General features: G+C 39.1%; 1 protein-coding gene across 1 annotated transcript in view; it reads right to left on the reverse strand.

Moving 5' to 3' along the window:
• Window positions 1-26,513, reverse strand: part of CAMK4 (calcium/calmodulin dependent protein kinase IV) — a 158,027-nt gene that overhangs the window by 45,249 nt on the left and 86,265 nt on the right. Inside the window, exons 3-5 of the mRNA XM_042864925.1 lie at window positions 25,067-25,129; window positions 24,319-24,401; window positions 11,613-11,685 (exon numbers count right to left, since the gene is read on the reverse strand). Coding sequence (XP_042720859.1) covers window positions 11,613-11,685; window positions 24,319-24,401; window positions 25,067-25,129 — 219 coding nt within the window. The remainder of the gene's footprint in view (window positions 1-11,612; window positions 11,686-24,318; window positions 24,402-25,066; window positions 25,130-26,513) is intronic.

Consider the following 26,513-nt stretch of genomic DNA (forward strand, 5'->3'; position numbering starts at 1 on the left):
TGCCAAGCACACAGCCCACTGGACAGAGCCCTGAAATAAATCTCAACTCTCTAAAGAAGACTGTGTTTGTAAACAACAGTTCAGTGAATTATTCCTTATTTTCCCTCAGCTGTGTTATACCACTTTAAAAAAAAAAATTGGATTTTCCTCGCCTAAATCAAACATATCAACTCTAAGATTTTAAACATATTTCATTAAACTGAAAACCAACAATACATTATGAACCAGCACCCAACTGCTTCCTGATTAGGTACATTAGGTTGTATTTCATTCTGAAAAGTTACTCTAAGAAATAATAAAAACAAAAGGTCGTAACAGAAGAAAAATCCAGGAAGAATAGTAAGAGGTAACACCATAATTTACTTTTACAAAGCCACATGACCATCCTGCATAGCAGTTTAACTACACCATATCAAGTAACTCCAGCTTGAATCTCATGAATCATTTCTCTCACATTTTGAGGTCACTGAATCTATACATTCCATTAACAGACCAAATGATGGAAAACTGGTCCCCTGTGACTGACTTGCCCTACTGCAGATAGGTCACTAGCAGTGGATAGAACAGGAGCCCCTTTTCTTTCTCTTGCAGGAGCGCTGCTGTGATGGATTACTGCATTTGAATGGCATAGACACAACATTCATTACACACATCCTGAAAGTAGCCCACTGTGCTGCATGCTGCAACACATGAGATGATTAATCACGACAGAGGGTATGAACTGCTTGTGTGAGATGCAGCAGCTGGTCCTGCCTATCCCTCCCCTCTGCAAAATGCCAAAGATGGATATAGAGCGTGTGGCATCACTGCACTGCATGGTTGGAAGAGCAGTGTACGGGGACAATGTCTGCACTGGTGAATTTGTGATGCAAAAGAAGTCAGCGAGGGCCTTTCAGAAGCAAGATAAAGGACTGAGAAAAAAGGAAGAGGGGTGGAAAACCTTTTTCCACAGTTCCGCTCCTCAGGACCTTAGCAACACAGTTATATATTCTAACCCTTGTACTTTTTAAGGAAAAATGCCCATTCAATAATTTTAACTACATGTTGCAGGCAGCTTATTCCTTTGAGACTTGAGCATTCATCTCTCTCTTTAGGTTGAAAAAAAAAGAAGAAAGAAAGAAAGAAAGTAGTCAGCAAGAAAAAAGAGATCTTTTTAATCCTGCCACCAAGGGAAAAACTACAATACAAGACAGACCATCAATATACATCTGAATGCTCATGTGGTGCTCTAATTACAAGCACAGCAATGAAGCACACTTAGAGGAAAACAGCATTCTTATTATTGAGAGATGGGGAGTGTTAAGTTTCTAGTTTGTGAGTTAGTTCAATTATTCATCCTTTCAGTGACACTCTTTCAGTAACTCAATGGGAGCTATAAGAAAGAACAGGACAGACTGCCTAGCAGTGTCTGTTGTGACAAGACATACGGAAATGATTTCAATCTAAAAGAGGGGAGACTGAGAGTGGATATATAAGGAAGAAGTTATTTACTATATGGGTGGTGAGGCACCAGGACAGGTTGTCCTGAGATGTGGTGGATGCCCCATCCCTGGAAACAAGTAAGGTCAGGCTGAACGGGGCTCTGAGCAACCTGATCTATTTGTAGGTGTCCCAGTTCATTGCAGGGGAGTTGGACCAGATGATCACTGTGGGTCTCTTTCAACTCAATTCTGTGATTCTATCAGCAAAGGTAATCTATGCTGTTGTATCTGCACAGAAAACTAGAAAAAAACTAACATTTTTTTGTTAGCAACAAACTTCTGCAACATATCTCACTACATTATAACCGTGTTTTAGATTAAATTTTGATTATTCAGTGAAAAACATAATTTTCATGCTCCAACATAGAGAGATTTTTTTATCGCATGCCATTCAAGGTTTGTTATAGCAACATTAAAATTCACATCAACGGGTCACACAAAAGGATACAAGAACACCAGTGATGTAGGCACAGTTAGACAAGAGAAGAAGGACATACTTGCAGCTATGATAGTTCATGGTACCTAGTTCTACAGTCAATGAAATGTGCTCACAGAATCACAGAATCACAGAATGGCCAGGGTTGGAAGGGACCTCAAGGATCATGAATCTCCAACCCCCCTGCCACATGCAGGGCCACCAACCTCCACGTTTAATGCTAAACCAGGCTGCCCAGGGCCCCATCCAACCTGGCCTTGAACACCTCCAGGGACGGGGCATCCACAACTTCACTGGGCAGCCTGTTCCAGTACCTCACCACTCATGAAAATAAAATCTAGTATTACCATATTTTTTACCAGGAAGTACAGTAATACTTCATAGGTACCACAGTAGGACAATGAATTAGTTTTAAAATGGAAGCAAAAAAAAAGATGGATGTGTTTGCTTGATAACTGACAACATATTGGTTTCTTGCAATTAGTGCTTATAATATGGACTCATGTAAGATATTATTCTTTTACATCATTGTCTCAAAGCTTGCTGGGGACACAGATGAACAAGTCCAAGCAAGTCCTGGGCAAGGGTTGTGAAATCCTTTGTCTGAGGGACACTGATGGACAAGGCCAGGGGCAATGAGAGAGAGAGAAGCTGCAGCTTACTGGCCACGAAGCAGTCTTTTGTGCAGACTAATCTCAAGGAAGATGGCCATCTCAGAGGGTGCTGCACATGACTCTTATCCAAGCATCCAGGAATGCCACGTTGGCAGAAGAAGGATAAAAAAGGGGACCTACAACTATGAGGAGAGGTTTTTCTGGCAACAGATTCCTCATGAAGAAGAGGTTTCTGCCATGTGAAGCCTCACGACCTGCCTCTCTCCCTCCTGTACTTGCTCTGCGCTCGACAATGCTGAAGAAGAACAAAGGTGTCTGCCATCAGATTCCTCACTATGGAAACTCACTATGGAATTCCTGCATGCTGATGGACTCTCCTGGTCCTGCTACCTGAGTCCTGCTTCTTCCTCCCAGATTGGCTCTGCAACTTCTTCCTGCTACCTGCTTGCTGCCCAAGGCCGGCCATGCTGCTGCTGTCCCCCCCCTGCTGCTTCTGCCTCGGACCTTTGAAACGCCGTGCAATGAGAACCCTGCTGGATCCTGCTGGTGACCATCCCTGCTTTATGCGATTCTTGCTTCTTTCCTATCTTTTCTATCACCCTCCTTCCCTTCCCCGTCTCCCTGATAAGGATTTATAATAAACTGCTTGGACCAACATTTGGACTGTTGTTTCTTAATCTCATGCCGGGTATACAGATATTAAAAGAACCTCCTCTCTCTCCTATAGATTGGAGCAAGACAATTCAACGGAGCGCAGTAATGAGGGAAACACATTCCAGTAATGAAATATAATGTTTGCTTTCACTCCAGCTTCTGTCCATCATCATTAATGTTTGTGTCAGAAAATCACCGAACTCCCCACATCCTACGCTACTCATCAGAAAATCAAATTTCTTAGTGCCTGGAAAAATAACCATTCCTTGCTTTATTATATAATCATGTACCGTCAGATACATTCAGAAGGCCTACGTACCTGTGGAAGCCCCCAGCTTGAACCTGCAACGTGAATCAAAGAGATACCTAGACCTTATATGTATGGTTCAACGAATGTTGAGCAATTGCTTTCCAAATGTTTCTCATTACACAGGTTCACATGCATTTTTCTTCTAAAAAATCAATGTATTTTTCTCCTAATTGATCATGGAGGCAGGAGCAAGACAGAGAGAGACAAGCCTGTCTCACATTCATCCACAGGCACAGCAACCCTTTGAATAGTGAGAACTGAAAAACAGGGCCTCCATAGGCTTCAAAAGATCTTTTGAGCAATAAAGCACTGACTCCTGCAGAAGTGCTGTTACTCAACACCTGCTCATCGAGGTTGCACAGTTTGTTGAATTACTACTGACACTCCTGAGGTACTTGTTAGCATTTCTCCACTACCTACTTATGCCTAGCTGGGTTGTTTTTCTAGTTTGGTATTTCCCCTAGGGCAACTTCTGAGGCAAGATCTCCACAGTCTGCAGCAGGATCTGGCCTTTTATACTTTGTGCTGTGTTTTGAGTTTAAGGCACTTTCCCTTACTCCAAATATTTTTTTCAGAAATAATGTTGTAATTACTTGCTTTCAAAATGACAGGATACCTTGCTTAAATGAAACTGTAATTTAAGATGTAAACCACCTAGCAAATATGACACTGACTTTTTGCTGCTCTGGACATTAACTGTAATACAGTAGGTCTGCAACGTGACCATTAGTGCTTGTTCCATTTCCTCTATTAGAGATAATAGCAAATACAATACCCTCATTTCCTTATTGCTGATGACAGCACTGCCAGACTCTTTTGACTGTAAATCTTTTCCTTCCTGTATGCTGCCAAAGGAGTTTTGCACACAGCTCAAAACAGGTATCTGAAAATGCTTTTTGACAAAATAACTCTGAGTCAAAGTACTGATAAAGTAGATTGGTGCGACAACAAAACCCATTGTATTCCTTTGCCAACCTTTCAATATTTAAATACATTATTAACATGAAAAAATTAGTTGTAAATCTTACAACAAACGAATGAAACAAACGTAAGCCAGAAAAATGATCAACATGCCTGCACTCTGCAAAAAGATTATGTATGGAGCCATTTGTTGTTTAACCTTGCAGCAGAAACAATATACTGAGGACATAAATGCTTCCTCTCCCAGGAAGCGGCAGTTCTTCAAAAGGTTTTTTACACAGATAGTCAGTTCACCTATTTGCTTATTTGTTCTTGACAGGAATGCATAGAAAGATCTTCACAGGATGCTCATGAGACCCTTGTTAAGATGTCGTCATCACTGAAGGGAAAAAAAGCAGAGACGATCTATCAGCCCCTTGGGGTCATCTCTGTGTAGAATATGTTAAATCAAAGCAAAACAAGCAAATTTTGAAAAAATAAATTTTGCCTGCAATAAATCAAATGGTATTTAAAAAAGAAACAAACACACAAACCAGGATGTTGCTCCGTCTCCACTACAGGTCACCATGCTGTCTGCCACATACGTGGTGACACTCTCACTTTTGACACAAGGGAAGAACTTGTATATTTGTCCCACAGAACAGCTTGATACTAATACAATACCACTGGTTCAGCCTGCCTTTGCTGACTGTGACTGTAAGAGGGTACAGGCAAGGAAACAAAGCTTCTCCTCTCTGTCAGACATCCTGCCTTGACAGGTAGGGTCTATGATGTATCAGAGGCAGGTTCTTTTACAGAACTCTTTTTTAAAAATAGTGTTAGAGCCTCTTTATTCTGCATTCTCCTACAATGATCATTGAAGTGAGTGTTTATGTTATTCCAAGAGGCTGAAAACAGATCAAAACTCATAGCCAGTAATACTTCTTCCTATTTTGTCTTGTGCTGTGATTTGCCTACAATGCTCAACATTTTTCCCTTACCATGACATCAGGTGCACTGCAAGCTATGCATACATCAGAATACCATTTAGTTACTGTCTCATACGTTAGCTCAGGACACACTTGACATGGAATTGAGAATACTTGACAATTACGCAAGCTTTGCTAAATCAGAACAATCATCAGATCTGCTGTGACATTCCTTACATTAATTTGCATAACAAAGAAACGTCCCTTTGAAATCTTTTAAGAGTCTCATCACCGACATATCCACCTTCAGATCAGGTATTTCACTGTAATCAACAACTTAAAGCTGCTGGAAACACAGTCAGCAATTGTTACCACTACCGTCGCTTTAAGGTTATATCTACAATTACACGATCTTGTAGCATCCTCAAAATGAAAGAGACAAAACCATCATTTGGTAGACTTACATATTGGAATATATTCTATGGGACATGTGTTTCATCTATGATCAGTTACATACAAGTTACAGCTGCCCTGAGTATTAGATAATCTGCTTCGAATCTAATACAAACCAAGCACAGAAGAAAACATTAATTAATTAATTAATTAATTAATTAATTTAGACTGAATGGGATAGTTGGACAAGAGTGAAGTTATCTCTCATGTTGTTGATATGTATGGGTGCAGGAGGAAGAAGACAATTTAGCTTGTTGCACATGAGACAGAAAACAGTAAGTAGTCCCTTGGAGAAACCAATTTTGTGTGTGGCCCTCACGGGAAGCAGAGACAATGCATGGGATGCAGCACTGGACAGCAAGACTGATGTTGGACCTGCCTGCTTTCCTTTTCCTCTTCATTCAACAGGCTTTAGAAACAATCAGGACTGCACAAATAGCATGAATGATTTGTGTTTTCATGTATTTTGCCCCCTGAATGTAATTAAGCAACTATGAAGCTATGGCCCTGAATATAGAGAAAACACTTGCACAAAGTGAAGGCAGTTACATATTACTTCCTGGCTCAGACTGATGGGGAAAGATTTGAACTCTACATTTACTTTTATTTTTTGAAAACAACATATCTTTCAATTAAGCAGGAAAAAAAAAAAAAAAAAAAAAATTATTTCAGCGCTTTTATAGATGACAGGTCTCAATTTGTAATTAGGGCTTTACAGTATTTTAGTAAATGTACTTGAATAAAAAGCAAATGTTCTCACTGCAATGTTCAAATTCCTCTTAGATTCATGTACGGTATACTTGTGCATCATGTGCTTAAGCAAATCACTTATCCACTTAGACATAACTCTTAGGCATTTAACTGGGCATGCATCTGATTTGTGCAAGTGCTACTGCCACAAACCATGCAGATATTCTCAATATGAAATTTTCCACATTAGCTATTTGTAAACAAAGCCAAATTTTTTTTACAAATGCTCTTTTAAGCACAATGCAGATCACGACTGAAGAGATTTGCCACAGGAAGTAATGAATTATGATGGATGAGTGCACAGAATTATTGCACAAGTGATAGTTCAGTTATTCACTTAAAAAAATATTTGGTAATTCTCACTATTAAAAATTCAGTAATCTCCTGCTTTCCAGGGTCAATGAGAGTCTCCTCACTATCAACGATCATTTAAGTAACATATTGAAACAACTGAGGTTTTGAGTAAATTGTTTCCATTAGAAAGTGGTAAGTAAGATATGGTATTTAGGCAAGGGGTTTCTTTGCACTACTCCCCTTCTATGCAGGAATGTCTCTGACCTTGCAGCAAGGGTCTGAGCAATGAAGGTGTTTGTAGGACAACTCAACAGCATTTTCACAGAATCACAAAATCACAGAATCAGAGAATGGCCAGGGTTGGAAGGGACTTAAGGATCATGAATCTCCAGCCCCCATTGCCACAGGCAAGGCCACCAACCTCCCCATTTAATACTAGACCAGGCTGCCCGGGGCCCATCCAATCTGGCCTTGAACACCTCCAGGGACAGGGCATCCACAACCTCTTTGGACAGCCTGTTCCAGCACCTCACCACTCTCTTTGTAAAGAACTTCCCCCTGACATCCAACCTAAATCTTCCCTCTGTCAACTTAAAACCATTTCCCCTTGTCCTGCTGTTATCTACCCTTTCAAAGAGTTGATTCCCCTCCTGTTTGTAGGCTCCCTTTAGGTACTGGAAGGCTGCAATGAGGTCACCCTGCAGCCTTCTTTTCTACAGGCTGAACAAGCCCAGCTCCCTCAGCCTGTCTTCATAGGGGAGGTGCTCCAGTCCCCTGATCATCTTTATAGCTCTGGACCTTCTCCAACAGCTCTCTGTCTTTCTTTTGAGGGCTGGGGGCTCCAGACCTGGACACAGTACTCCAGATGGGGCCTCATGAGAGCAGAGTAGAGGGGAATAATCACCTCCCTGTCCCTGCTGGCCACCCCTCTCCCCTCTTCTACCATTTGTTTTCTGAGCTGCAAGGGCACACGGCTGGCTCATGTTAAGCTTTTCATCCATCAGGACTCCCAGGTCCTTCTCTGCAGGGCTGCTCTCAAGGACTGCTCCTTCCAGTCTGTATGGATGCTTGGGATTCTTCCGGCCCAAGTGCAAAACCTTGCACTTTGCTGTGTTGAACTTCGTAAGGTTCACCCAGGCCCACCTATCAAGCCTGCTGAGGTCCCTCTGAATGGCATCCTTCCTTCCACCAAGTCTGTTGCACCACTCAGCTTGGTGTCATCACCAAACTTGCTGAGCGTGCACTCGATTCCGTCATCAATGTCATTGATAAAGATGTTAAAGAGCACGAGCCCCAAGACAGACCACCAGAGGATGCCGCTTGTTATTTTCCCAGTTGAGTAAAATGAATTACATCTAGCTAATAGCAATAAACTTTGTATGTATCAGTCATGTCATTCATTATGGATCACTAAAAATAAATACTTCATTTAGAAATCACCATTAATGTGACAGAAAAATAACATTTTTATAAAAGCATATAAGCAACATTTTAAAAAAACAGCAGTCCTTAAGTACACAGTAATACAAATTCTCTACATGAGTTTGCTAAAGTTTAATAAAGTCATTTACTCCTAAAACTCTGACATAGAACTAATGCCAAAATATTCCATATTCTATATGGGAATTCTTAAATTTAGGATTACATTAAGCCTACTGGATCCTATATAGTTGTGTTGTGTTAACCTCATGACAAGCCCACAACAACAACAACAAAATGCCAAATACTAACAATGCAGAAAGAAATTCAAAGCTTCTCACATACTCACATTACAATGCCTATGTTACAACTACCAAAAGATATCCTTGCAAGCTAGGCTGGGTATGTAGCTGGTCTTGGAGAATATATCCTCTCTGCTATTCTCAACAAGTAAAGAGAAAGTATCAGCCATATGCAGTAAGGGTGTTTTGTCTTACTCTTCAGGATGACAGAACACCAAAGGAGAATGGCTCCACTTGGAAAACATTCTTCTCTTTTTCTTTTGGTCCAAGCCTGTGGACTCAAAGATTTCCATCTGCCAGTACTCTTCCTGAGAATAGCATAATGCAAAATACCAGCAGGTAGTACTAACAACTGCTATGAAGATCAGAAACATGCTTCCTGCACGTAATCTCCTGCTCTTCCTTCATGGGACACAGTTTCAGGAAACCAGAGAAGCTAGTCTGTTCTGTTCTGAGATGTCAGATAGCAACCAGACCTCCTCACCTCTTCCAAACAGCAAAGCAAAAGAACTACAAAAATCAACACTGGTTTGTACTAATTTTGGAAATGTTTGTTATCTTATGAGTGAAGCTATCTTTTGGCTTGAAGAACTAAGGAAGAATAAATGAAAAAGTGAAGTTTGGGCAGAGAGAAAGAAAATTTCTTCCCAAATGCAAGCATGGGCATAGAACCCTTGATTAGATATGTAACCATCAGTAAAAGGAAAAAAGAAAAACGCACTTCTTAGTTTCCAGACACTGCTGAAACACTATTTTTATTATTTCCTCTGTTCTTGAAAGCAGAGAGAACTGATATTTTTTATGCTCGTCTATGACCTGGAAGATTGGGGTTCATCTTCTGTGTGTCATTCTGAGCAACTGCACCTTTCTTGGGAACCCCAGAGATGTGCTATCAGGTTCCCACATAAAACAAGAAACAAATAAACCTAGAAGCTTTTTGTTTAATCTCTGTAATCAACAGTATAATCCCATTTTGGTTTAATTATTTCAAAACAGCTAAGCAAAAATGCTTAGGTGCTTTCCAAGTCCCCTTACATTTGACTGAATACCTACAAACTGTCTATGAAAACCCTTTGATAAATGAAGAGATTGCACTCCCTCATGTAAATAATATACTGTAAGGATGGATCCTGTATTACAGCAGTCCTTAGCAAGGAATTTATAAAAGCAGATTAGTTTGAGAGTTTGGCGAAAGGTGAATAATTCTCTTGCTAAGAGCAATTTTAAAAAAACCGCAGAAGTCAAAATGCTTAACCAGTGTCAGCAGGGTATTAGTTGGCATGGTCTGCTGAGGGGACTGTACAATTCTCAGTTTTTGAGAATGATCCATGGATATGTTTTCTTTCATTCTGGAAATATTACCCTTCTGCAGTAGTTTCTTCCATACAGTTTTTAATAATAACACAAGTTCTGCTCATAAAAGACATTCTGCCAAGTTTGGGAACTTCCACAGCTTTCACAGCTTTAGCATGAATGTTTAGTGTCAGGGCAAAAAGTCAGTGCAACCCTTCTAACTAGACGTTAAATACCATCTTCTGTAAAATCCAAAATTAAGCAACTGCATGCTCATGTGAAAGCCGGGGTTTGTTTTTTTTTTGCCTTTGTACATCTCTGTTCCACTAACCTCGATTAAGCCACAACAAATTATGCAAGCTCAAGATTTTATCTGGTTCCTGGCTTTTAAAACAGAGAGCTGAAACATATTCCAAACCATCTTTTAGCAAAACATAATCATAATTTTTGCAGAAGAATAATAAATTATGGAGAACTATCCTAATGGAAGAAAAAAAGTTATCTTAAAATATTAATTAAACATTTTAAGAACATAAATGCATTATGCTGTGCATTAAACTTACATATAATTTAGACTGTGCATTAATTTTTGCTCATTACTGGGTACTTTTGACAGAGGACAGTCCTTGTCCTGCTCCTGTCCTGTCTCAAGCTCCTTTTACTCAGTACCTACTCTGACAGTCCATATAGAAGCTACCTCACTACTACCATCTGCTCCACTACTAGTCCCTGAGGCTGACCTCTTCTTTGCATGCCACTGACAGCTTGTCATGGTTTTATGATGTTTGGTTATCAGTATTTCGCATCATAACATCATGTAGTGTATTGGGAGTTAAAGAGCTAATGCTCCAGGTCTGTGTACCTGTCCTGGAAGAGAAGAACTGCTACATTCCCCAGAGGACTGCTCGCTCTTCTGTTATCATTTCTGCTCAGGGGGAAAAGATAAAAAGGTCACCTGCCGGCCCTTTCAATCGTCTGGCTCGTCTCTTCACAGCATTAGAGTAAGGCCTTCGGCTTTCAGACACTCATTTTATTTGATTTATTAGTTTCAATTCTAATTATATTGTATTTTATTATAGTGTGCTATCTTGCATTCCAATATCTTATTTAGTAAAATTGTTTCTCCTCAGATTGCTGCTGCTGTTTTGTTTTTGGGCCCATCACTCTATTCTTTTCCCCTTTTTTCCCCTTTTTCCCTTCTGGGGCGTGGGTCTGTGGGTCCCTTTGCACTGCTAGTCACAGAACTGGGCCGAACCAGACCATAAGCCATTGACAAAGCTGTTTTTTTGTTTGTTTGTTTGAAGAGTCCCACACTAGGCAATACACCCGAAGTCACTCTCATCCCATCCCATCTGCTACTCACACAATGCTGAGCACATTTCTGTTCCAAGATCAGTTCTGCTAGTTGATCCCTTCAAGCCAAATACCTAATGTAGGCTACCTCATGGTGCCTGTAATTTCAGACTGCATACAGGGCTAAAATGACCAACACTGAACATTATAGGCTTTTGAGATTGGACAGAACATACACGCCACTGTTAATAGACAACTTAGAACATTAAGAACAGAAACTATATTACTGACTGCTATCTCATGTCACTTCTTGCGCCTCAAAGTGCCCCTACCTTAAAAAAAGTCAATACAAACATAATTACAAGAAGGAGGTTATGTGGATGGTCTCCAGTGAATTCCTGTGTTTCCTTCATGCTCAGGTATTTATTCAGCCATTAGGGGTGAAAGATTTGGTGCTGAGCACATAAGGCTAGATAATACTCACTGCAACCGCTTCCAGGATCTGTTTAACAGCATCAGCAGCATCTCGTTCACTGTAATAACCCTTTTCCACAATCCTATAAAAAAAAAGCAGTGAGAAAAATTGTGTTCAAGATTATGCATTAAGATAAATTAACTCTGCAGACAAAAGCTTCTTTGGAAAAATGAGTGAGAAAATAATCAAATTTAAATACTCTGAGGAGCGTGGAGTCCCCTCTAAAGTATAGGAAATAGTCCTTTGGCAATTCAGGTTATCACTGATTTCAGTTAATGAGAAGACAGAGTTAAGGTGTCAACTCAGTAAGGTGATAGGTAACGTAAGGGCTGCTCCAAAAGTAATGCCTCTTATTTTATTATGATGGCCCACCAATATTCTGTTTCACTTTGTTGCCGTGACACAGATGGCAGCAGAGGTGCAGAGTGACCAAATGTGTTTGACAACGAAGTGCATATGAAGCAAAAGTGTGTCAGTGAATTCCTCCATGCAGAAAAAGATGCAAGCATTGACATTCATTGACACTCATTGACATTTGCTGAATTTTTATGGAGTAGATGTGAACACAGAGAAATGGTAGGTGGTACATTTCAATAGTGGTGACAGTGACAAGTGGGTAATCTATGCTGGTGGAGATTTTTATGAGGGCAGCATACAGCTTTTCTTCATTAATGTTGAAAATGCATAGCTCATGGCAGTGACTATGTTGAAAAATAGAATTTGCTCTACCAAATAGTGTTCTTGTACTCTTTGTAACTCTTATTGTTTCCATGAAAATAAATAGCAGCCATTACTTTTGGAGGGATCTATAAACGTACACATTCAATTGAAAAGTTTTGCAGTTTTCTGAAATTGAAGAAATATGAAATGCTTTCATATAGATATAACCAGAAATCCTTTAGGAATGGCTGTTGGTTTTTTTTGTTGTTTGTTTGTTTGTTTTTCATTTATAGTTATGTTTTTGTACCCCATTTACGTAAATGGAGTAAAATGAGGTTTATGGCAAAAAAGCATTATGCCAATGCCAGTACAGATCTGGATTGCTTAGAAGAAATGTGTGGTGTGAAAACATTAATTTCAAATTATCCCTTCATCTCATGGGCTACAACAATCATTCTTCCCCCTTCAGCATGAAATCAGGGGCTCTGTCATTGAAAAAATATAGCTTCATTAAAAGTGAAACAATATATTTTTCTTTTTTTTAATGTAAACAGCCAATATATTTTTTAGTACAAATGACATACAAAACTAGGCTTGTAAATGTTCTTATTGGGCACAGCATTTGATGAGTTCCATTACACTTATGAGCTCTGAAGATCTAGAAAATCCTTTTTTGCCTCTTGGAAAAGGGACGCTTTTATATCAATTAAACTGTGCTTATATCATACCAACACAAAGGTAAAACAATGCAAAGTTTACTGTGTGACCAACCTGACTCAGATAACTGTATGTCAGTATTTGTAGGACAGTGTTTTCATTATTCACACTAAAATACTCAGTGGAAGAAGGGCACAGATCCTAAAGATGAAGCAGTTGTGAATTTATACTTTATAGTAAATGTGGGCCCATATTTTAGGACAGCAACACAAGACAACTGTAGAACTAGTGCTCAATGCACATGGCTCACCAGCTTAGGCTGCAAGTGAGTAGTATGCACTAGCAAGCCAATTATTCCTCGTGAGATGTGCAGCTAATTTCCTCTTTTTTCAGAATTCTAGAAAACAGACTTAATAAGAATAAAAACACAACTATTAATTAATGACAATATAGCAAGTAGAAAGACTAATCTTCTGTAACAGCAGTAAATGAAAAACTATTCATTCACACTTATTCATTCTATGTATTTTTAGGGGCAGCCTGGCTTAAAACTGAAAACCAGCTCCGAGGCAATAAAGATGAGTACCTAAAGAAGATTCCTGCAATTCAGGTCCTATAATAATGCTGGGGGATCATCTACATATCTATGCATATTTCTGCACCCTACTTGCAGTAGTTAACGTTAAAACGTTAAGTAGTTAAAGACAAATGGTAGGTGTGACACTGCTTTATTATCATAACACCTGAAGCCAATGAAGCTTCTTTACAAGGATTTTTCTATTTCAGCTTGCATTTTAGCAATGAATCATTGCCCTTTCTCTCCATAAAGGAAAAGATATCTGCAGGAATGTCTTATTCTGTTAATATGGAAATTAAAGAAAATATTTATGCTTAGCTTATAGAAGGATCTTTAAGAAACACTTGGATGAAGAAAAAGTAAACCTTCACTGAGAGAACAGAAAGACAAGAACATTAATGGTAAGGAGCTAATTAATTCCTGCCTTTGATATGTAAATGGAAAGTCAAGTAGATCAGAGCTTGAGGAAAAAAAGTGGGAGGAAGACAGAAGGCAACTGAGAAGAAAGTATAGGGGAATGCTATTTCAAGGTCTGAGAAAAAAGAGGTTGGAAGAATTATAAATTTGGTGGCACAAACATTCAGAAAATTTAAGATAGCCCTTCAAATTGATGATGACATTATAGAGAAAGCAAAAATATTATACCAATGATAGAAATAATCCATATTTTCACTGTGCAGAATCACATTTATGTATACACATTTAATGAAATACATTGATAATACACAGCCAGACACACCTAACAGATACACATCATGTTGCAGATCTCCTAAAAGGCCACATGCCTGAATGAATCTAAGACAAATCCTTTTTCTGCTGTAAGGAAAAGCACTTCTCAAAGGCCTCTACTCACTGCTTTTCTATGGGGCATCTGGGTATGCTGGTACCCAATTATAAAAACATAGGACTGAACAAAACCAGCTATAGTGGATACTGCCATGCAAACGCAAAGGCAGCCTGCAGAAAGGGTGCAGCCTTTTTCCTGTGATCTATTCCATGTAGCAGACAGCTGAAATTTCACAGCCTCCACCTGATCATCAAGACTATTCACAGAATCACACAATGGCCTGGGCTGGAAGGCACCTCAAAGATCGTAAGCTCCAACACCCCCCCCCACCCCTTCCCCAAAGAGGGCCACCAACATGTTCAACAACTTGCAGTGATGCTCACTAGCTCCCACCTAGTCTTTGTATCCTTTCTGTTCTGTATATTGTGAGGCTTCTGACTATATAGATACTGCAGTCTTGTGGGCACTCTTCAGTGTAGCTGTGAAGATCTCTAGTGCTGCCCTTCTATGAAAGAGAAGGTTCCTCTGCTGCTTATGCCCTTCATTATGCGCATCTTCACTGCAGCTATGGCATAAACTTCCATAGGTGTTTCCCACTAGTTTGCAGCCTGCAGATTAAGTTGGAAAGAACACAAGCTGTATTCTACTCCTGTTGGAATACTCTCTTTACAATCTGCGATTGAGCTTTAATTCATCACATCCTTATGAAGCCACTGAAATCGAGAGGGGATCACAATAAAGGCATGCAGAGAGTGTCCCCACTTACTCTGCTGAAACTTTGTTACTGATGGAAAAGAAATAAGAGTAGGAGCGTAGTCCACCTAAATGTAATACATTTGAGCTGAAAATCAATGAGGAAGGAGCTGAGGAATCCTGATAATATCATTTTAAAATCAATTTGCAGAGCAGCATTAAAATTACATTGATACACAATTGTGCAGTTGACTGTAGCACAGGTATCTGGAGACAAGCACGCTAGGTGACAAGATGAAGTAATCAACTTCCCACAGAGACAAAAAAATGAACATTTTATCATGAAAGGATAGCACGAGGCTGGCTGCTGGCCCTCCAGTGAGGTCCTGGCCAGACATAAGTTGGGGCTGGGTGTCCTTCCTCAGGCAGCACAGACTCAGGGAGATCACCAGCCTTTCACAGCAGCAGCTGCTGAAACTTGTGATTCTCAGCACTAGCAGGTGGGAGAAGCAAATACTGAGGAGGAACCAAACTGAACAAGGATTGGTTTCTGCACCACATGCCGGACCCCAAAACGGAAAGTCTTTTCCTGATTGTTTTTCTTAGGAAGATAAATCCATTGCAAAGTCTATCTCCACAATTTTGAACAGAAGCTGTTTTAGTGACCCTTTGTGACCATCTTAAAGTAGGTAAATCTTACCTACTTTAGCAAACTGACCTTTTCCTCCTCCACTCTCCATACTGACACATTCTCCTATTCTTAGCTTTAACTCCCCACTTCCTTCCTACACAGGCCAAACTTCCCAACCTCCAGCTCAGACTGAAATCTCAGCACAGAAAGTCTTGCTTCCTTCACCTCAGAACGATAAGTGCAGGTAATTTTTATGTAAATCAATCTTAACAGTTATTATAATATTTGCAAATTCTAGCCAATGCCTGATATTGTTATTAGAAATACCATTTCTCCAAGCTGTGGAGCTGCTTCTATAACAGTATTAAGAAATACATAATTTAGCTTTCAAATGCCTATAAATACATTCAGCTGTCCGGAAGAAAAAAAATAATAAATCACTTCTACCTTGTATTTCTTTACCAGCTTCCAACATTATTTCTCTTCATATGTTGATGCTAAGCTTATATTTGCTTTTTTGATCATTCGTTATAAATATCACAATATCAGAAAAAGGTATCACTCTTGTTAGGGCTATTTTCATTCTTTTTCTGGCTGGCTTTTATGTCACACTCCTGTACCATGTTACTGGTGGTCTGCATCCCATTACATCACATGCAGTACTACTGAGATACTTGCTTATACAAATACAAGATCTATTTGAATAGCACTGTGTGCTGATTTTTTCAATATTTGATTTTATATAATGAATGTTCATTTATCTAAAATTCTCTGGTTACCATGGAGATTTTCTCTGTACATATTCACTTAATTCTTACATAAAGATAATTTAAAAATAAAATTAACGTACTTCTACAAAGTAAAGTAAGCCTGAAAATTAGTCAGAAACAGGGAAATAAAATGATATCACTCTATTCAATAGCAAAAAAGTTTTCTACAAAGAACACCTTTCCAATGAGTGATTCATAAAATGGCCCATGCCTCTACTGAGAAGATTTTGATTCCTTATTGTTTTGATGCATTTGTTTAGTTAAAAAGTAAAGCTTCCTCTTTAACTATGGATGTATTTTTCTTAATAAAGCGTTGAAGAATAGTATACAATTGAAAAATAGTATACAAATACCATAGCTCAGATTCAATTTGCTAATTCCTCCTTATTTTATGACCATTTTCATAATTCGTTTCAGAATAGCTTTTACTGTTACTAACGACCAAAACTGTCTGCCCCTAATATGAAGAAGGATAAGGAGAAATACAGAAATGGCTTTCAATCTGACTCTGGGTCAACCAAGGAAGACATTTCCTGAATTTGAAATTAAATACAGCACTCTAGTTATTTAGAGAAGCTGTTTTCCTTCCTCATTATGATAATGAGAGGTAGTTTATGAAAAAGTGTGGCATACAGGAGAATGTGGGGGAAGATTCCATATTTATTATAACAGGTACTAGTGTTTGTTTTCCCAACTTCCTCATCAGCATTTCCACAGCATACACAGAACTAAAAATCCTCTGAGCTAAATAAAGAACTATACATTGAAAGCTTTGATAAGACTAAATAAATTGCCACATCTTCAAATATAGCCATAATACAGCCATCTGCAGTGAAGTTAGTAGGAGCAGTTCAGCACCCATAATTTTCAGAAGGACAGATTCATCTATCAGAGACTCCATTTCAGTCAGCATATTAATAGTTTTTAACGGCTAAATGTGACGAGCTTGTGTGAACTACCTGCTTGTCACAGCCCTCCCTGCCAAAGCCAGACAGCTGTGGCTGTCCTGACATTTTAAGCACACTGTGTTAGAGCTCACTCTGGCATGTTGCTTACTTCCCCAAAAGTCTGAAGCTTTTCATCACATTTTGAAACTGCATGTGGCATACTTAACATATATTGCGCTTATATCTCTGTCACAGTGCTTAAGAATACTTGTTGTTACACAGTTCCAGATTACTCTAGGTTCACTGCCTCCAGCCCGTCAGCGACTTAGGCACCTCTAACAGTGCCTGGATGTATCATACATTCCTTACTCCAGTTATGCTTCAACACTGACCAGAAAATCACGTTTTCTGAGAAAGATTTGCTTTTCAGGTTTTGATCGTAAGATCAATTTACTTGTAGTTTAGGACAAATACTTTGGTGCCATAAATACTCCAGATAACTTCACTTTCTAAAATGTTTTGGCTTCCCTTCGTACTTCAGTCATAATGTAAATAGAAGAAGCAACAAAAAACAAAATGTGCAAAGCACTCATATCTTGTTTTATAATTTCAGGAAAGGTTTTGAATCAAGGTACAGGAAACACAGTGAGCTCTTGGTCTGTCAGAGACTTTCTGTACATATACAGCTTCAGCTACAGAGGCCGCAGTCAAATATACATACATATCTGGTCACCTGCACGGAACTGTCAAAACCTCTGCATTTCAAATGAACTTAAATGCTAGATTTGGTAGTAATTGAGGGAATGTTCATTTTTAAATTAAGTGGCATCTCTCCTCATTTCCCCAGCATGCAGGTTGTGTCTATATTTCAGTGATGAGGCCGTGGCAGAAAGAGAACATATTTGCCAGTGATGCTGAAATCACAAGGAGTCTATAATGACACTACTTAACAAACTCAAGAGCTTTGCAGACACCAGTCTGCCCTCCCTCCATAAGGACTGTCCCCTTTTCCAAGTGTGTCAGTGAGACAGAAGGAAAATTTATGGCAACAATTCCAGCAAAGTTATCTTGAGTAAGAACAGTAAAAGACAAGAGGATATTTTAAATGAAAATACCTTAGCTGAAGAGGCTTCCACAGTGAAGTTAAGAGCCAGGCGTGCTCTAATATTGTATCAGTTCACATTTACAGAGTGGCATGAAGCCAACCAGTATTATAATTGCACCATCACCCTAGTGTGAATTGTTTATTCATCCCTAAAGCTGTAACTGAATATCCTCTGATGTTTTAGGTGTTTCACCTAATTCTAAGTGCATGCACTGACCACATTCTAAGCTGTATTTTATATTACAACCATTTCAAAAAATTACTTTTTTTTCTTGTCTTGAAGAGAATATTGTAGTCTGCTAGAGTCTGACGGACTTAAAAAGTAATTCTGACAGTGTCAGGTATAAAGGCATTATTGCAACTTTGAATGGGAAGGAAACAGTAAATTAGATTAGAAAGCCTACAAATGAGCAATAACACACACCTCTCTATTCTGTAAACTGTTATTTTAATTACTGCTGCGGCAGAAATCAAGAGACTTTAAATGAGCTATTATTACATCAATAAGCACTTTCACCACAGCCAATTTGTGTATTTTTCATTCTGCTTTTCACTGAATAGGGTGCATTTGGGTACGTCAAGACAGAAAGATTTCTTCTTCATTTTATTTTGCTACCCTTGAGGAGGGAATACTATCTTGTTCATGTGAAATAGCGTTCAGTGCATGGCTCTGATTCATGTTCAAAAGACAAATTAATACCAATTAAAGAGACCAGACATCAGAAACAAATGAAAGATAATACTCTGCCACAGATTTACAAAAGACACACGTTTTTGTGGCAGATGAAGTCTTTGGCAATTCCTATTTCCCTGTGCAGAAACAAGAAGCTTCAAGAAATTTTCTTCACAAGAGGTAATAATTTCAGCACCTATAAAAAAAAGACAAGTTCTTCAGGAAAAAAAACAAAAAATCATATTTTGTTAACTTACACTCCATACAAGACAGTATCAGCTGGAATTGAAATTTCAGAGCAAATAATATTAAATGTGAAATGAAAGCGAGTTGAGAGACCTTCATCCATAAACAGTATTTTTAGACACTGGTTGGTGTACTTAATAAAATGAAGGAAGAAATAAGAGATCCTGTAGTCAAGATGACAAAGTACAGACAAGGAGAACATAAGGACTGTCATAATCATATCAAACTGAAAAAAGAAAGAAGCTAATGAAAGCTATTGTTATCAATCTTCATATATTCTGAGGAAAATGAGATCAGTCTTTGGTTTAAATTTAGAATAGATTTTTTTTCTGAAATTAATATTTGGAAAAGTGATTCTGCTGAAAATCAATAAATATCAGTAAAATTTGAATGGAAAATATCAACTTCAAAAAGAGACAGCTCATAAAAGACAGATAACAGACTTCACTGTACTGCAAGACTGTCACGCTTAAGAGGTTAACTGACAGAAGCAAAACCAGATCAACAGAGGGACTGAGAATCTGATAAAAGGCAGCATGGAATAGAAGAAAAAGTCAATCTTGAAAGTATAAAGCAATTACATTATATTTAACCAAAGAATGCTGAAGGGACAGAGGGTAAAGTAAAGAAGCAAGAGAAAAATGTAACTGAATTAACCTTAGGAATAATTATCATTATTCCAAAAGGAAAGAACTGTAATGAAAATTGAAGAAATAATAATTAAAGGGTTTAACATAATAAAGAGGGAAGAGTGATTACATATGTAATCAAATCTTGAAACAATCTGAAGTTTATTTATTAGTAGTAGAAGTGTTTTAAAAAATTATCCTGATTAACAATTTGCTTATATAAGTAAGTCAAAGCTAATTTTGAACAGAAAATCTACATCAGTTTTTACAGTAAAGTCATTCTACATTCCCTGATGGTTGCTGAATTTAATCTTTGTTCTACTGAGATCCCTGACTCATATTAAAATGTTTTATTTAATTTATTTGAGCTCAAATTCAGTCCCTAAAAGTACTAAAAGTACTCAGAGAGTTGATTCCATCAATTCTTCCTTTAGTCTTCTTCTTTCATATTGAAAAAAGCTTTCTGATTATAAATCTGCCTTCTAAAAGTAACCACATAGAGTTTATTGCTTTATTTTGTATGCATAATATTATGCCATTCAAAAACCTAGTAAAACCAAATTATTTCTTTCCATAACACAAACTCCTCATTGTCCATTGTCTAAACTCTGTGATACTCTTCCTAAGAAGTTGATGTAAGAAGAAAATCGTGAGAAAGAGATGAAAAACAACCTTCTCCTGTCACTGTGCTTCATGTCCTGCAATTTTCTATCCACAAGTAGAGTGCAAACAAGATATTTTTAAGAGGGACCATTCTTGCAGATGGAGAAAGGAGGGGTGAATCTTGGCATGATCACTCTATCATACATTTGAACAGTTATGCTATTTCTGGGTTTCTGTTTCCTTCAGTAACATCCAGTCTTCAGTACAAAAAAGACAGGGATCTCTTGGAAAGAGTCCAGCAGAGGGCCACAAAGATGGTGAAGGACCTGGAGCATCTCTCCTATGAAGAAAGGCTGAGTGAACTGGGTCTGTTCAGCCTTGAGAAAAGGAGACTGAGAGGGGACCTGATCCAGGTCTATAAATATCTAAGGTGTGGGGGGCAGAATGGCGAGGCCGGACTCTTTTCAGTGGTGAGTGGAGACAGGACAAGGGGAAACGGCTGGAAACTGCAGCATAGGAAGTTCTGCACAAATGTGCGCAAGAACTTCTTTACAGTGAGGTGACGGAGCACTGGAACAGGCTGCCCAGGGAGGTGGTGGAGTCTCCTTCTCTGGAGATGTTCAAGACCTGCCTGGATGCCTACCTGTGCGACCTGCTGTAGGGAACCTGCTTTGGCAGGGGGGTTGGACTCGATGATCTCTGGAGGTCCCTTCCAACCCCTACAATTCTGTGATTCTGTGATCCTTTCCTGGCTGCAATGAGGACTACTGTCAGTAACAGGGCAATGTGAGAAACACAGACTTGCTATAGGACATACTGGACTGGAAGACTAAGCAGTATCAGAATACTCTTCCAAGGCTCTGTCACAGTGCCATAGTTTAAAATGTTCTTCAAGCATGCATAGTTGATTCAAACATATAGGGTGAAAGAGGAGGGGCAATTTTAAGAAGCCATATTTGCCAGAACTGGGCTGGAGACTAGAATATCACTTAATTTACACTTACTAGACCCATCCACCTTGACTTCAGCAAGGCTTTTGACATGTTTCCCAGAATAACCCCACTGATGAGCTTAGGAAGTCTGAGCTAGACAAGTAGACAGTGAGGTGGATTGAGAACTGGATGACTGGCAGAGTGCAAAGGGTTGTGATCAGATATGCAGAGTCCAGCTGGAGTACTGTAATTAGTGGTGTTCCCCAGAGCTTAGTACCGGGTCCAATCTTGTTTAACATCTTATGAGGCTCAACAAAGGCAAGTATGGAGATCTACATTTGGGGTTGCATTTGTACAGGTTAGGGGCTGATCTACTGGAAAGGAGTTCTGAAGAGCTCCTGGCGAACAACAGGTTGGCCATGAGGCAGCAGTATGTCCTTGTGGCCAAGAAGGCCAAAGGTATCCTGGGTTGTTTTGGACCTGCTTCAAGGTTGTTTTTTTTCTTCCTTTTCTCAAAAACAACTTCTGCTGTAATTCCTGACATTAACATATTGCAGGTAATAAGGAGCCTTCCTCTGTTCCAGTGTAGTCTGGATCAGCCCACGGCAAATGGCATGACTGAGTTTCCACCCCTGGGGCAGTCAATTCCAGGTGCCATGGACACCTCTCCAAGTAAAAGCAATCTCTGCCCGCATTCTGCTCCCAGAAGGATTGAGAAAAAAGTATTAGTTATGACCGTTGTGGCATACCACTTGGCTAGTTCATACTGACACTAGTTCACATTGAATTTCTAATATGTCTGGCACAGCAGTGCTTAGCAGTGGTGTGACTTCATTCAGGCCATGATAGTTCACTGTTAGCCTTCACTCTCCACTGGACTTTTGCATTGGACCTATAGGACTACTGAAAGGTGAGAGAGTCTTGTTGATTACTCCATGGTTGTCCAGTTGATGAATTAACTGATGAATGGGAACCAGGGAGTCCTGATTGGTGCACCACTGTAGTGGAGATCTGCATCCGCTGTTCATCTTCTCATAGCAGTCCCAAAACAGAAGGGTCCTCTGAGAGACCAGGCAAGATAGATAGCAACTTAATGTCCTCCATCTCAAAGACTGCTATACTGAAAGTTCATCGATACCTTTTTGGATCCTTGAAGTACCCTCTCCTGAGATCTCCTGAGAGTCTCTTGGCCAGTTAAAATGGGGTACATTTGCCGTTCATTTCAGTTACACTTCCTTTGGCCTCCAATACAGTTAACTCTTGGGATCCCCCTGGCACTGAAGAAATACAGATGGGTTTTTCCCCCTTATAACTTGATAGCACTGGAGTACACTGTGCAGCATGTCCACTAGAGCCTCTTATTTCTCTGGTTCTGATGTGCAAGGCCATCAAATCCACACAGATTGGATCATTTAACCTGTCTGAAGAACTACCCTCTGTAAATCAGAACTGCCTTTTTCCTGGAAGAACTCTCTCTTGTGGTAGTTTGCCCTTGCAGCTCATGTACCTATGCCTGTAGGGCTGAGATGGGTTTTTCACCCCATTTCCTCATTTCCTCTCCATCCTCAAAACCACAGGATGGCACTCACTATATCCTCTCTATCAAGAAGAGGAACATTTACTTCTAAACGATAGCATTCTCATTTGAACAGATGTAGGAGCCATTGAACCAGTTTCTTTTTCTTTGAGTGTCTGAACCAGTTTCTTTACAGGCCTGCAGGGAGGAAGAGAGACTATCTTCACATTGTCAAAGTAGGCTAGTCATTTTATCCACTGTTGGTGTTTTTTATCCTTCCAGTTTATTCCTGTCAGGGTGCTGGCACAACAAAATGGTGCACTCTGTACCGCTCTCCACCACACAGGTCACGCACATAACAGTGTCATCTGGATCTTGGGAGTTTGTATTATTGTTCAAGTTAATTCCATATATCATCATTACTGCATCTAGCTCCCTTAAGCACTGGTACTTTTCTCCATGGTGGTTCATTTCCCTGGATTACATGTGAGGTCTTCCTTGAAGGGATGTCTTTCCATCAGGGCGTCTTTCCTCAGACATGAGGCACTGCCACAGGATGAAAGGCTGTGACCCTTTTCGAGTTGTTTTGTCAATGCCACTTTCACAAGAAGGAGATCTGAACCTGCTTGGCTTCACTGCCTGCTAAGTCCAGGCTACTGCTTACACTGACTCAGCAGGGGTGACAGAGTGCATGTCTAGATGACAGCCATAATCTTTTCACAAAACTTGCACCTCACTAAACATTAGGAGTAATATGGTTTCTGTCTCTTTCTCCTTCTCCTGTTTTTGCAATGGCCCCAGACATTCTGAAGAAAAACAATTCTGTCTTAGTTGAAACTAAGACAAGAACTCAACAGATATCTTGCAGAAATGTTTTAACATGATGACTGGTTTTATAAATCCTACAAATTTCAAATAGTATTTCTTTCCTGTTTCTCCACTTATAAACTTATTATCTGACCTAGCACAGCCCTCCTGGCCAACTGGTTACGAACTACCATTTTTCATTATGAGATGCCTTCTGCCTGCCCCAGCACACCTGGGGGCACACACTGACACCACATACATGCTAAACACCTTCCTTGTACCGTATAGGCTCTCCATAATTCACTGTCAACTTCTTCCATTCTCAACTCATGTAATCCTTAAAAAAAAAACACCTTCCCAATACTTACATTTCCAAACACATTTTTAAAACTAGTTCCTGCAGATTAAGTCTCACGTGAAGAAATTGTATTTTGATGAAATAACTCCAGTAATTACTCAGACAAAGATTACGTGTATAGCTAAAAACAGGACCATATCATACCAGGTGGAAATACACAATGTGGTATGTAAAGACAGCTTACCTGTCAAATAGTTCTCCACCTGTGACCAATTCCAGAACAAGGCTGATATCTGTAGGGGTCTCAAATATCTCCTTCAGTTTTATCTGGTAAAAGACAACAAAAATAATAGAATCATAGGATTCATTCTTCATGTTTTTCTTCTTGTAGAGCATATCACAGTGCCAGCAGCAAGACACAGACCACAGCTAGTAATGTAGAGGATACCAGCTAAAGTTGGTGTCTCATTTACCTTGCAGTCAAGCAGATTACTGTAAACATTCTCCCAACCTTGCTGGTTTTTTATTTGCTTTGGATTTTTTTTCCTTTTATTTATTTATTTATTTATTGACTATTTTTATCCCTTTTGCATTCCTTTTCTTTTTACTGCAGTCCTCACACTTCCATAATCTCTGTGGAAAACAGCAGTTTTAGAACCTGCTTTCTTTAGTGTTCCTAACATCCCTCTGTCACTCTACAGTTGCTGAATTTCCACTGAAGATGGACAAAGCCAAATTCCTCTTATCCTTTACAGAATTACAGAACTCCTTTTGCACAGTTTCTCACTCAATTCCATGAGAACAACAATGTGAAGTATAATTCAATGGTCTTTCATAATGAATTGTTAATGAAGACATGAGGAGAAACCAAAGTTCTAACTAAGATTCCTGCAAGTCAACATAAATGAATAACACTAGTTAATGTGGAGCTCAGAAAAATTATTATTATTATTATTTTTTTAAGACATGGAGTGAAATGTGACTGAACTTACAATGTTGGGATGTGAGAGGCGAAGAAGAACTCCAATTTCCGTACGAACAATTTTCTTGTCTATCTAGTTAAAAGCAGGGGGAAAAATAGGTAAATAATTGATTATTTTGTTAAGCACAGGTAAGTTTATCATAGGAAACTAAGTATGAACAGCAATTCTAGTCTCTTGCGAGATAACAATGAGGTGACATATATAATTCAAGTATACTGTGTGGAAGAGTCTTCCTTCATCACAAGACAGATGGTGTAACAGTAAAAAAGATCAGCATCTAGCAAAATGATCAAAAACAAATCACGTAGAAGTAGACAACAGGGAAAGACATCCAAGTAAACTCCTAACATTTCTATTTTTATTAAGTCTCTGTTCTTGTCACCACTACTTAGGATGGCCACTCTGGTCACACACTTTTTGGCACACTCTGGTCACCAGTTGTACTTACAGTTTTCTGCAGGTAAGATGAGCGCACCAAAGCAGAGTAACAAGCTGCTTAGTACAAAAAAGCAACACAAAAGTTAAACAACCCTGAGCCACAGCAGTGCATAAGGTTTGGCTTCAGCTTGCTTCAGACACACCTGACAGACGAGTCTAGTTCTGCACAGACTCTCCCTGATTAAGCTATGAGAGCATTAGCTCTTCCCTTCTCAAATTGCTAGGTTTAACAATCCAGGCATGACCTACGCTCTCTTGGGGTAAATTGATCATTTCTCACAAAAAAGACAGACCTGGGCAGTATTTCATTCAGGAAAGACAACTGCCGCTCTTCCTGAACTTGATCACTTAAGCAAGCAAGAAAAACGCTTGTAAGAAACCATGCATGCTTTTTATGTTGCTAAGATAATCAATCAATACTCTTATAAAGAAACTACCATGGTTGCAGACATACTGACAAACACAAGATAAATTCTACACTGATGAAAACAAACATTTCTCTTCTACTCCACTCTTCATCTTGGGGGTTATGAGACTCAGCAAGTTAAGTCACCGGCATTTTCCAAATTGGTAAAATAAATAAAATGAAATAGAAAATTTTTCTTTCTTTTTAGTGGAGACATTCCATCAAACATTTCTAGGTTTTGTTGTAGGGTTGTTGGGGTTTTGTTTTGTTCTTTTTTTTTTTTGTAACATTAAATTGGAAATTATATGATACTATTTTAATCATTCAAAGTAGTATAAAATTACCTTCAAATTCTTAATGACAAAGTCACTTGCTTACAAAAAGATCTCTTTTTTTAACATCTGAAAAACACCAAAACCAGCTATTAGTGATGCTCTGAAGTACAGGGCAGGCAGCATTTGATTCTCCCTGAACACGTGCAAGTCAGGAATGATGCCAGATGCTGCAGTGGTGTGGCAGTGGTGTAAAAGAGTATAGAGCAAGAGCCTTCAGGATCTATTGAAAGTTGTTGACATTTATCTGCTTTTAGCAGCTCTGATAGGGAGCAAAATA

This window comes from Lagopus leucura, unplaced genomic scaffold (assembly GCF_019238085.1).
Source record: "Lagopus leucura isolate 7727_CA_CO unplaced genomic scaffold, USGS_WTPT01 Super-Scaffold_774, whole genome shotgun sequence".
Classification (NCBI taxonomy): Eukaryota; Metazoa; Chordata; class Aves; order Galliformes; family Phasianidae; genus Lagopus; species Lagopus leucura.